General features: G+C 37.9%; 1 protein-coding gene across 1 annotated transcript in view; it reads left to right on the top strand.

Moving 5' to 3' along the window:
* The window catches only part of oafa (OAF homolog a (Drosophila)), a 43,892-nt gene that overhangs the window by 25,756 nt on the left and 5,478 nt on the right, over positions 1-12,658 (top strand). Inside the window, exons 2-3 of the mRNA XM_007229389.4 lie at positions 8,816-8,950; positions 11,000-11,180. Coding sequence (XP_007229451.2) covers positions 8,816-8,950; positions 11,000-11,180 — 316 coding nt within the window. The remainder of the gene's footprint in view (positions 1-8,815; positions 8,951-10,999; positions 11,181-12,658) is intronic.

The raw sequence follows: 12,658 nt of genomic DNA, 5'->3' as shown, positions 1-12,658 counted from the left end.
TATTTTTATTTGTAATTTGGGAGAAATGTTGTCTGTAGTTTATAGAATAAAACAACAATGTTCATTTTACTCAAATATAAACCTATAAATAGCAAAATCAGAGAAACTGATTCAGAAACTGAAGAGATCTCTTAAATGTTTTCTGTGTGTGGGGAGTATAGGGAGCATTTGAAGCTGGTTGTTTGAGATGTGGAAAGCTCTACTGGAAGCTGGCACTGTGTCGACAGACGCTGAACAATTCCAAACAAACACTCCACGGGCACCGGGCAGAGGAGCAGACCCTTGATGTTGCTTTGTTTTCAGAGATGACACCCACCCATTCAATCCTATCAAAATAAACACCCTGTTCGGCACCATTTCGTGTTTAGTCTCGAGGATCGCCCGTCTGTTTTTGCTGGAGCTGCTTTACGCAGGAGGATTTGAGGGTGTAGAAGCAGTATTTACCATGGTGTGTGTGTGTGTGTGTGTGTTTGGAGTGTGTTTGTGGAAGGTGAAGCAGAAGAGACCCACCAGGCTGCAGTGTTTATTCGCTGTCCTGGCTCTCAGACGTGTTCCCACATGGAGAAGGGTCAATCAGAGGATTGAAGGAGGAGCCCAGAGGCTGTGCACACCCCCAACACACACACACAACCACACACACAGAAAAGAGGATACACACTCCAGATAAGGAGAGAGGAAATTGCCAAGCAATGAAGATAAGTTTTTTTGCATAATGGGAATCAACGATCAACCCTGTGATAAGAGTTTAATCCCAGTCAGGGAAAAGGCAGGCTTTTGTGATGTCACTGATCATGGGGGCGTATTAACCATCGTATGCCCTCAGTCTGCTCCTGGGTTTCTCTCTTATTGTCGTCAGTCGCTAAGTTTATGTGCAGCCCAATAATCCGTTAATAATCGTTAATAATAAAAACAGTCGGAGTAGAGTTGTCTGATTAAGGCCATTCCAAATACAAAATGATGAGTTTCTTTGACCACAAGCCATTAAACCAAACTGAACTGCTTGAATTTTTGCACCAGGAGAAAAGCAGCAAATTATCCAAAAGCAGTGTGTAAGATTGGTGGAGGAGAACATGATGCCAAGATGCATGAAAAAAAACTGTGATTAAAAACCATCAGGGTTATTCCACCAAATATTGATTATTTCTGAACTCTTAAAACTTTATGAATATGAACTTTTTGTTATTTCAGCCATTTCTCATTTTCTGTAAATAAATGCTCTAAATGACAATGTTTTCATTTGGAATTTGGGAGAAATGTTGTCTGTAGTTTATAGAATAAAACGACAATGTTAATTTTACTCAAACATAAACCTATAAATAGCAAAATCAGAGAAACTGATTCAGAAACTGATCCCTTATTTTTTTTCCAGAGTTGTATATATTGCAATAATAAACAATGCAGGGACCGTGACGTCACCAGTCGGCACTTTAGAGTCAGTCGAGCACTTAAAAACCCTAGGAAAACAGCAAAACAACAATAATATGGCATTTAAATGGCATTTTAAAAGGCAAATTAGAGTGTTTTGTCTGGGATTAAAAGCGTGAATTCGTCTGTATCTGGAAATATCTGCTCAAAACTGTGCCGAACCGAGGTGCACAGCTTTCGTCAGGCTGTCTGCCGCTGTGTTTACAAGCACGTGCCCAGCCATGTGGAGGCCATGCTGTTTCCTCATGTTTTCGCTCACTCACACGTCCTCTCATGCTTCTCAGTCAGCAGCAGACTATCACTCACACAGACACAGAGACAGCACTGTGTATCTACTTCTTGTTTGATTTAATTGCCTTAGGTGACATTGCAAGTCTTATGTCGCGATGACGATGCTTAAAAGATATATTATATTATATTGTGCAGCCCTACAGTGGATTATCCTTTAAATAATCTGTTTTAATAGAAGAATAATAGGCTTGTAAACACCTGTGCCTGATTAGATCCCCAATCAATCGGATTACTTGCAGCATGAATATAAAGCTTTGCATGTAAACAGAGCCAGTTAGAGGTTAAACTACTTCCACAACGGATGTTTCCCTGTAATTATTTGCTCTTGCAATGTTTGCCCTCCCCCACCTCTCCCTGCCTCCGCTGCCCCTGCAGACTGGGAGGTCTATCTGAAATAACAGCTGGCCAGTAACCCCCCTGTTGAGTTCCTCTGTGGGGGGACTGTGTCCCCATCTCAAACATCCATGAGATGCATATGGTGCAGTTTCAGGTCTTTCTGTGGCTTTACATTTATGTCCACTCACGTTTTGCATTGCCATTTGGTTACCTAGTTAGCTAGTATAACTTTTAGCTGTATATAACTTTACAGCTGTACAGCCAAGTTGGTTGACCCATTTGAGGCATGTTGATATTGATTGCTGTGTCTGTGCATCTGTATTTAAAGAAACATAATGTAATAGCTTGTAGAATAAGGATTGGTGTCACTGTCCAGAATGCCTCTACTGCACTATGTCACTTTGGTGAAGCTGAATGAGACGTATAGCCTGAACTGCTGAATGCTGCTTAGCCCAAGCGCCTTATATTTGTGTAAATTACTGTAATATTACTCTATGATTTCAGGCCAAATGATGCTTGTCAAGAAATGCCTGTGTACGTAACATTTAAATAGACACTGCAAATATCAGAAAGCAATGAACATGAAGATTGCTACCTTGTCTTGTTAAATAGAAAACAAAAAATATATTTACCGCATACATTTGGCCTATTCAGCTGTACTGTATTTTTCACACTATAAGGTGCACCGGATTAAAAGGCACATTATGTGACACTAGTAAGGAACAGCGGTGTCTGCATGTTTTCCTTCTAATTCAGCAGGTCTCACCCTGGATTACGAGACCTGTAAAGCTAAGGTAATTAAAGCTAAGTTAGGTAAACATAACTGTAATTCTTAAAATAAAATATATGTTTATATTTTATAGTCACAGATTTTGTCCTTGAAAACTGATCATTTGGGTGAGTAAAACACTTGTTTATTTACAGTAAGCTTAGATTTACAGATTTACACTAATACTAATGCTGCTCCAGCAGTGCTAGCTGGGGTTAGCAGCAGGTTACAGCTCAATAGTTCTCGCCTCTTTATGGCAAAAGAGGTAGCGCTTGGCGTGGTTAGCCGCTAATGTGGCTTGGTGCTGGAGAACTGAACTGAAACTCCTGTATAACTCTTAGAGGTGTGCCAAAAAATCGATTCACATAAGAATCTTGATTCTCATTTACTACGATTCAGAATCGATTTAAAATGTCCCAAAATCGATTCTGAGGGGCGGGTTTTAGACTGATTTTGGGCTGGGTATTTTTGTTGGACCTGGCAACCCTGGGGATAGCGCTTGTCCCTTTGGAGATCTTCCAGACACACACAGAGCGTAGGTGTTTGAGAATCACCGGTAAGATGGCAGAACAAGCACTATATTACCTTAGATTAACGTGTAGTTTCAATGTTTTATGGCAGAATGCTTCATAACAAGCATAAAAAAGATCGCTAGTAGTTAGTTTCAGTAACTGTTAGCTAGCTAACTAGCTAACTTTCCAGTTCCACCTTAAATAACGCTACAGGTGGCAGCGGGCTGCAGCATTTAAGGCGGAACGGAAAAATAACAATAAGCTAATCAGAGCTAATTTCAGCTCCTCATCACAGAGGAATTAAGGAATGGACAATATGAATTAATTTCTCCACCTCCTGCCCCCTTTCTGAAGAAATACAACCACCTTAAATTAACTAGTTAATCAGCAGCTGCTCCTGAACTTTAGCGCTCCACTGCTATCATCACATCAGCCCAGCAGCGTCACCTACACACCACCGCTAGTAGCCTGGTAATAAAGCAGTGTTATTTATTTATGTATTTATTGTTCATTAACGTCATTGTGATATCCCAGTGATTCCTCTGTCACTGAGGACCCACATTCCTGCACATTTTATTGTTTTTGTAACACATTACTTGCTCCAGGACCAGTGTATATTATGGAGGGTTTTTTTTCAATACGATTCATAAGCCAGAAGCAGAAATATTTATAATTCAAATCGTTTTGAATCAAAAATCGATTTTGAATCGAATCGTGGCCCCCAAAATCGGAATCGAATCGAATCGTGAGATAGTAATCGATTCCCACCCCTAATAACTCTGTACTTCAGTGTTCAGAGTGTCTTTACTGCTCCTTAATACCTGACTGATAGAATTCATACATAAGGAGCACCGGATTATATGATGCATAATAATTTTTGGGAAAATTGAAGGAATCTAAGTGTGCCTTATAGTGCGAAAAATACGGTACTCTTAAAATAGGGGTGAGCAGATTTCTGCAGTTATTTATTTATTCAATTGGTTATGTATGTACTGCATAGAGCGGGATTTTAATACAGTAATCAGATTTCTCAGTATATGTATTTGCTTACTCTAATGTCTTTCAGTTTTCTCAGACTGTGCATGCACATATATGCAACTGGATAGAACAGACATTCATTCAAAAAAGCTTGTCTCAGTGTTTCCAGGAATGTAGAGATAGCATTAAGAAGGGCAGCATTGTGTTTTATTAGAATAACAAAAATCTCTTTATTTGCTGGTAAAGGTGGTTGCGTGAGATTATTTGCTCATATATAAAATATGATTTACTGTCTTATGTAAACCTTTGTATCTGATAATACATGTCATTGCATGTAAATGCATTAATTGCAGATAAATCGGAATAAAAAAAAATGTCAGTAAAACAGCAGTTAACAGGTTATTGGGTTATTGGGTTTAAGTCCCTATCTGGGTGCAGTTTCCATGTCTCTGTCTGTGTGGGTTTTCTATGGGGACTGATGATTTCCTCCCACAGTCCAAAAACATGGAGATCAGGTAAATTGGATAAATAAATTGCCCAGAAAAATTGAACACTCAAAATTGATTTGTATATGTATGTATAGGTATGTGTATTATGTAGGATTGTATGTGTATTAAAAAAATTATGTATGACTGTGTGCCTAGATATGAATTGACACTGTCTTGTTTAAAATGCTGTAGTGCTGAATGCAGTCCTCCAGGTGGACAGTGGTTGTTTCCGGTTGAGAGTATGCTGTGCGCTATTGGCTGCCGCTTCTCATCTGTGTGTGGATGAGTGTTGAGTATCTAGAAAGGCGCTATATAAGTGTAACTTCATTCTTTATTCATTCATAATTTAATAATAGTAAAGATAGCTTTTTAAATAGTCATTAGCTCCTGTTGCCTATATTTTTGGATTTAATTGAGAACTACTGTCTGATTTGTAATAGCACTTAATATTGTCTGGAGTACAGCATCACAGCTCTGCAAGCTGGTGTTCAGTGATATCCAGTGCAGAGTAGATTTGTGCTGTGTTTGGAGTGGAGCCCTAATCAGTCTTTCCTACAGTGGAAAATCAGGAGCACTTTACACCAAACAGGGAACACAAGCTTGTATCGTGGGAGTGTGTTGGATAGTTTCCACTATTTTTGGAATTTAACTAATTACAGACTCTCAGTAAAGTGTGAGTTCAGGGCGTGAAGCTTTAGTGTGTAAGAGAATAGTGATAATGACGTGATGTGTGAAAACCAAGAGCAAATATTTATGAATGCATTCAGCTGCTTTAAATTGCACCCATTGCTGACACAGATGTGCACATGTGTGTGTGCTGCAAATAGAGAAAGAAGGGATATGTTATGGGATAATGTATTGTATTGTGAGCTTATAAAAGATTTGTATAGAAATCAATGTTCCAGAATGTCTCTTGATATTAATAATACACTGTTTGAGTAAAATAAATAACTCTGGATAGATATCATCTTTCTCTTATATTTCAGTCAAGTTGTGTTTAATTTGCTTTACATGACATTGTACTAAAACTATATGTACAGCTCTGGAAACTTCAGTTTCTGAATCAGTTTCTCTGATTTTGCTATTTATAGGTTTATATTTGAGTAAAATGAACATTGTTGTTTTATTCTATAAACTACAGACAACATTTCTCCCAAATTCCAAATAAAAATATTCTCATTTAGAGCATTTATTTGCAGAAAATGAGAAATGGCTGAAATAATGCAATGAAAACAACAAGTTCATATTCATAAAGTTTTAAGAGTTCAGAAATAAATATTTGGTGGAATAATCCTGGTTGGTTTTTAATCACAGGTTTTTTTTCATGCATCTTGGCATCATGTTCTCCTCCACCAGTCTTACACACTGCTTTTGGATAACTTTATGCTGCTTTACTCCTGGTGCAAAAATTCAAGCAGTTCAGTTTGGTGGTTTGATGGTTTGTGATCATCCATCTTCCTCTTGATTATATTCCAGAGGTTTTCAATTTGGTAAAATCAAAGAAACTCATTATTTTTAAATGCTCTCTTTTTTCTATAGCTGTAGATTTGTAACAGAAGTCAATGATACAGAAAGTCAAGATACTAATAATAATACTGCACTTCAAATATCTCCATATATCCAGGATTAAAGTAAAATAAATGATACTGGAGAGATATAATCTGTCTCTAGTAGATATATAATGGGAAATAAGAACAGTGTGAATTTTTCTTTTTTACTCACTCGTGTATGTACTTACTATTACAGTAAATCAGTCTGATTGGCCATAATGCAGATCTTGCTCAGCTACATCACTTTTTTTTTTAAATCTGTTATTGTCAACATTTTTTGCATATGTTCTTCATCCATGAACTAATTTTATCCAATGCAAAAAAAACAGTTTCAGATGGAAACCCCACTAGTCTCATTAATTGAAAGGAACAGGAGAGCTGCTGCTGCCATCAGTGACCCGTGTGTCTGAGCTGAAGTGAGATGTGTGCTGTGCTGTTATTGCCCTGACACTGACCAGCGCTTCAGACCAGATGGAAAGTTGGAGATGAGAGCGTTCCAGAGCAAACAAAGACCGTTTGTCTCTGTTTGTTTTGATCGTCCAGGAAGAGCAGAGGCCCTTAAAGTTGAGCTCCTTCTGCCGGCCTGGTGTTTAAAGTGTGTGTGTGTGTGTGTGTGTGTTTCCTAACAACATGTGGAGTTTGACTGGGAGTGACTGATGAATGGGTACAGGTCTGTGGTCTCAATCTCGTCTCCAGGGCTTCTCATCTTGCTCTCACATGGAACTCTTTTTAGAGGTGGGACCAGCGCCAGTGTTCCGGTCCCGTTACTGGTTGCTGGTTGCTGGTGGCAACTCAGTAATGTCAAATATACAGTGTCTCCTCATTGTTCCTCAAAATCTTTAATTCTCCATCTGACTGCAGCCCTTTTATTTAAAGGCAGAGCTGGAATTTTAATTGCAGGAGTTTAAAAGTGGCCTCTCACACTGTGCCAAGATCTTCTATCCATGTGTCCATGCAGGTTCTGTACTGTACAGAGTACCGAAGATCTTTAGGACATGATCCGGTCAAACGTTTGAATATTTAAAGGCTTGTACTTATAGAAACACTTCTGTTTTGTTCATTTGTCAGGAACAGCAATGGATTTCCTGGGTCAGTTTGACTTAATCTAAAAGATAAACCAAAACCAAAAAAATCCCAACAAGCAGTCTAAATATTTATTACTAACTCAATTACTAATTATTCTATCAATATTTAGTGCAATGGTGTTCCTTACCTCTAACAGGAAATGCTTCAATTAGGATAATTTACTTGTAGAACTAAAAATATTAATATATATCAAAGTATGATAATGTTTTGTACGACTGTATTAATTCTTAATTAACATACGATTAGGGCTGCATAGTCATCACAATGTGCACTTAAGGCAATTAAATCAAACAATGTTGCAATGTTTTGATTCTTGACACAAGAAGTAGATACACAGCGCTGTCTCTGTGTCTGTGTGAGTGACAGGCTGCTGCTGCCTGAGAAGCGTGAGCAGGGTGCAGGAGTAAAGAGCTTTTGAGAGCTTGGCGCTGACTCAGCTCTTGATTGGTCCGGACGTGAGCGAGAGCACGGGTGGGGGCGGGGTTCTGGTGACGTCATGGGCCCTGCATTGTTTAATATTGCGATATACATCATCGAAAAAAGAACATTTGCAATGTAATTTTTTTTCCAATATCATGCAACCCTAGGTACTATATAAGTACTTTCTTGTAGTCAAAATACATGTAGTACTCTTTTCATTATTGTCCCATTAATTTTATATTATTGTTTTTTAGAAGGTCAGATGTTCCCTCTGAAAAACAAAGTCTTTTCTAACAGCAGAAAGTACAGATTTGTACCATTTAACCTGCAGCCAAAAGGTATATTCAGTATTCTGTATCACTGTACTAATAAACTATATATATTTTAATTATACAATTTTCATTTGAAAGCCAAACAATTTTGGATCATCAAGTTCCTGACACATATTCAGTTAATAATGTGTTTATATGTTTATAATCTTTATAATCTTTACTGGTACAAAAAACATGGGTACAAAAAAAGGCTTTTTACGAAAAATGTACTCTGTTGTACCTCAATAATAAGTTTCAGCCCCAGGGACAAGCTTTAAACTCTTTTAAGTACAAATCTGTACTTATTTTTCTCAGTGTGTAGATTAGATAAATAGCAGTATTGTACATTGTCTTCAGATCCTGTTGTTTTGATTTCATAGGATTTCAAAAGTGATCTTTTGATATATGTGGTATTAACAGTTTTTTTTTTTTGCCATTAAACAGCCCATATGCATCTTGATTAAGTTGCTTCCTGTGTGTTAGTTTATTAAGAGAATTTAATATCTTAACCATCATTACATTTTAACTTTTACTGATTAGTTTAAGTCATTTTTTATTCTCTCTACATATCCATTTATCTGGTGGTATGACGAGTGACGGCTGGTGTAAATATGATGTAAAACCCTCTTCCTCTGTGCTTCCTGTGCAGGATGTGAAGATTTTCCGGGCATTGATCCTGGGCGAGCTGGAGCGAGGACAGAGTCAGTACCAGGCCCTGTGCTTCATCACTCGACTCAACCACAATGAGATCATCCCCAGCGAGTCTATGGCCAGACTCCGGCAGGTTAGTCCTCTTTACCAGAGACCAGAGAGCTCAAAGGTTCAGATTTGATGATTGGTAAAAGCCAGGGTTCATACGGTCATGAAAAAACGTGAAAAAGTTGTGAAGTTTGAAAATAGCGTGTATGGACTGTAGGGGTGGGCAATATGGCTCTAAAATAATATCACGATATTTCAGGGTATTTTTGCGATAACGATATACTTGGCGATATAGGAAAACAGAAAAATAATTCATTTCATTTCAGGAATATAGTATAATAGTATAACAGAATAATCATAATGTGGCAAAATAAATAATATAGCATAAAATAATATAATGCAGCAAAAAATATTGCAGAATATTTAGTGCATGCATATAAACTGCAAACTAAAACAATTATACAATAAATACACCTAAAGCTTCACAGTAAATAATAGACTACTTTTAAGACAGAACAGCCCTATTATCACGATATGGATTTTTAATATCATGATATTTCTGTGTCATGATATATTGTATACAATATAATATTGCACACCCCTAATGGACTGTTTTGGTTTTTAAAAATATTTTAATTTCATCACATTAAAGTCCATCACATCTCTTCGCATTAGCTCGCTGTCTATATGGGTCCTATTCAGACTGGAGTTTCTGCTTCAACTATAAGTATAAATTCACACAGTGAGAGAAAAATGCTGATTTAATGCTGTCTGGCTTCATTCAGACACATATAAGGTAAAGAAATGCAAAATATGCAGAAATGTTATTCAGCTAGTAAAACGTGACATTTCAAAGTTTTTTCAATTCTTTTTTTGCCATGTTTTTACTGCTGTTTTAAAGATGTATGGTCATTAAAATTTGCCAAAAATGAAAATGTATTGGTTAAAAAGTGTATGAACCCTGTAAAAGCTTAAAGCTCACTAGTAAGGAACAGGGGTGTCGCCATGTTTTCTTTCTAATTCAACAGGTCTCACTGCTGGATGTCGAGTCGTGCAAAGCTAAGATAAGTTAAATAAAGAAGACTGTAATTCTTAAAAAATATATTTTAAAATCAAACGAGTGCTGGGAGTTAATCTACACAGATTTCTCTCCTGAAAACTGTTTATCTGTTTTATGTACAGTAAGCTTACATTTCCAGATTTCCACTAAGGCTGGGTGCAGCAGCATTAGCATTAGCAGCTAACCACTAGCACTAGCCACGATTAGCGGCTAATATTACCCAACAGCACTGCACTGAGCAACCCTAAGTTTTCCGGTAAGCCAGGGCGATGTTAGCTAGCAGCTTGTCTCACGCAGCTTGTTTTAACATGCGTAAAAAGGAAGAAATAATTAATTCTGATTTGACCTTTCGCATTCACATTCATGTCACATGTCTATGGATGGGATACGTATCCCTTTTAGGACCACATAAGTGTCATATAAAAGATTTGGCAGGTTCACACAGCCATGAAAAAATCAGATCTGAGCCATATTGAGCAAAAAATCTGATTTGGCAGGTTCACACAGCCATGAAAAAAAGCAGATCTGAGCCACATTGAGCAAAAATCTGATTTGGCAGGTTCAGACAGCCATGAAAAAAATCAGTTCTCAGCCACATTGAGCAAAGAATAGGATTTGGCACGTTCACACAGCCATAAAAAAAAATCAGTTCTGAGCCACACTGAGCAAAAATCTGATTTGGCAGGTTCACACAGCAATGAAAAAATCAGATCTCAACCACATTGAGCAAAAAATCAGATTGGGCACCTCAACACAGCAATAAAAAAAAAATCAGTTCTGAGCCACATGGAGCAAAAAATCTGATTTGGCACGTTCATACAGCTATGAAAAAATCAGATCTGAGCCATATTGAGCAAAAAATAGGATTTGGCACGTTCACATAGCCATGAAAAGCCATGAAGAGTCACATTGCGCAAAAAAAAACAGATTTGAGACACTTCAGCCTGGTAATGTGAACGTAGCCTTAGACACCAAAAATGTCTCAACTTATCAACTATAAATTGTGTTTATTTAATGTTTTCATAAATATTAACTGAACTAACAACACTGATCTTGTTTTTTCTCCAAATGCAGAAAAATCCGCACACCATCCGTGCGGCGGAGGAGAAGAGGGCGACGGAGGGGCTGAGCATGAACGTGGCGGTGAACCTGACGCGGGCGTGGCAGCTGAGCGCCCACCTCCTCAACACGTGCAGCGTGGCCCGCGAGGCCGTGTACACACGCGAGGCCGACATGCGCCACTGGCTGGACTCAGGCAAGCAACCTCTAATTACACCCTGCGTTAAATCAGCGCACTCTAATACAGCACCAACCTACTGCCATTTACGTCTTAAATATAGTTCAGACCCAGCCGTTTCCGTTCCCCAGAGTCAGCATTACAGTCATTACCACATATAGCAAACGCACAAGTGCACAAACGCTCACGAATGCAGCTGATGGGATCGTCAGACGCTGAGTTACAGTATTTAATCTAGAGTGCATAGAGTTCACACTGTTATAAAGTGAACTAAAACCAAAACGCACACTTTCCTAGAGCTGATGTAGGTGATAAATGCATGGAACGATATATATAATAGCGATTTTCACATGTCTACTGTATTTTTCGCACTATAAGGCGCATTTAAAATCATTTAATTTTGTCAAAATAAATCAGAGCACCATATGTATGAATTTTACCAGTAAGGTATTAAGGAGCAGTAAAGACACTCCACTGAAGTACAGCTTTATACAGGAGTTTAGCTGCTAATCGCTATTTTCCTATTCAGAGTTGAGTATTATCGGCCTATAGCCTGCTGCTAACCCTGGCTAGCACTGCTGGAGCAGCATTAGCATTAGCTGCTAACCGCACTTGCTCTTTTGTCGTTCAGAGGTGAGTATATCAGACTGTAGTCTGCGTTTTTAACCATGTTAAAATAAGCTATGTGGAAGGAACCGCTAGCTAATATCACTTTAGCTTACCGAAACACGGTTCCTCAGAGTAGCACTGTCAAGTGGCATTAGCCGCTTAACACTAGCAGTTAGCCACTAATGCTAATGCTGCAGCCTTAGTGCTGGAGAAATTCGATAATCTAAGCTTACTGTAAATAAATGGAAGTGCTTTACTCACCCAAATAAACAGGTTTCAGGAGAGCAATCTGTGTAGATTAAAATCCAGAACTCTTTTGACTTTAGAATAAAGTCTTTTTTTTATTACAGTTTTGTATACTTAGGTTAGCTTTACTTAACTTAGTTAGTTACCACCCAGCAGTGAGATCTTCTAAATTAGAAGTTCCTTATTGTGTATCTTAAAATGAGCCTTATAATCCAGTGCACCTTATAGTGCGAAAAATACGGTAATTAAAGAACTTTAAGAACGGTGTAACGGCGCAAGAATGCTGGTTTTATAAATATTTTCCAAAAGCATTCTTTTGTTTCTAAAATCATGAACAGGTTTTACCTGAAGAACACGTGAAGATCTCTTCATTAACAGTGGAGCATAATGGGTTTAAAGCATTAGGGCTGTGTATATGATACAGAACAGCATTCTGGGAGCTATGATTTATAATATAACAGTGTATTGTCATACTGTAAACAAAGTGATTATATTGCAGCTGGTTTAATCCCTTTAAAAGAACCTTTATAGTCTAAAATACACTGTGCATCATATTTGGGCCATTCCACTGAACAGCATTGTGCAATTAATGAAGATTGGCCACCAGGCTGCTCCAATTTAGCAAAAATAGAAATTAGAAA

Source organism: Astyanax mexicanus, chromosome 18, assembly GCF_023375975.1.
Source record: "Astyanax mexicanus isolate ESR-SI-001 chromosome 18, AstMex3_surface, whole genome shotgun sequence".
Taxonomy (NCBI): Eukaryota; Metazoa; Chordata; class Actinopteri; order Characiformes; family Acestrorhamphidae; genus Astyanax; species Astyanax mexicanus.
Note: the sequence above shows the minus strand (reverse complement) of the source record. Positions and strands in the feature narration are given on the sequence as shown.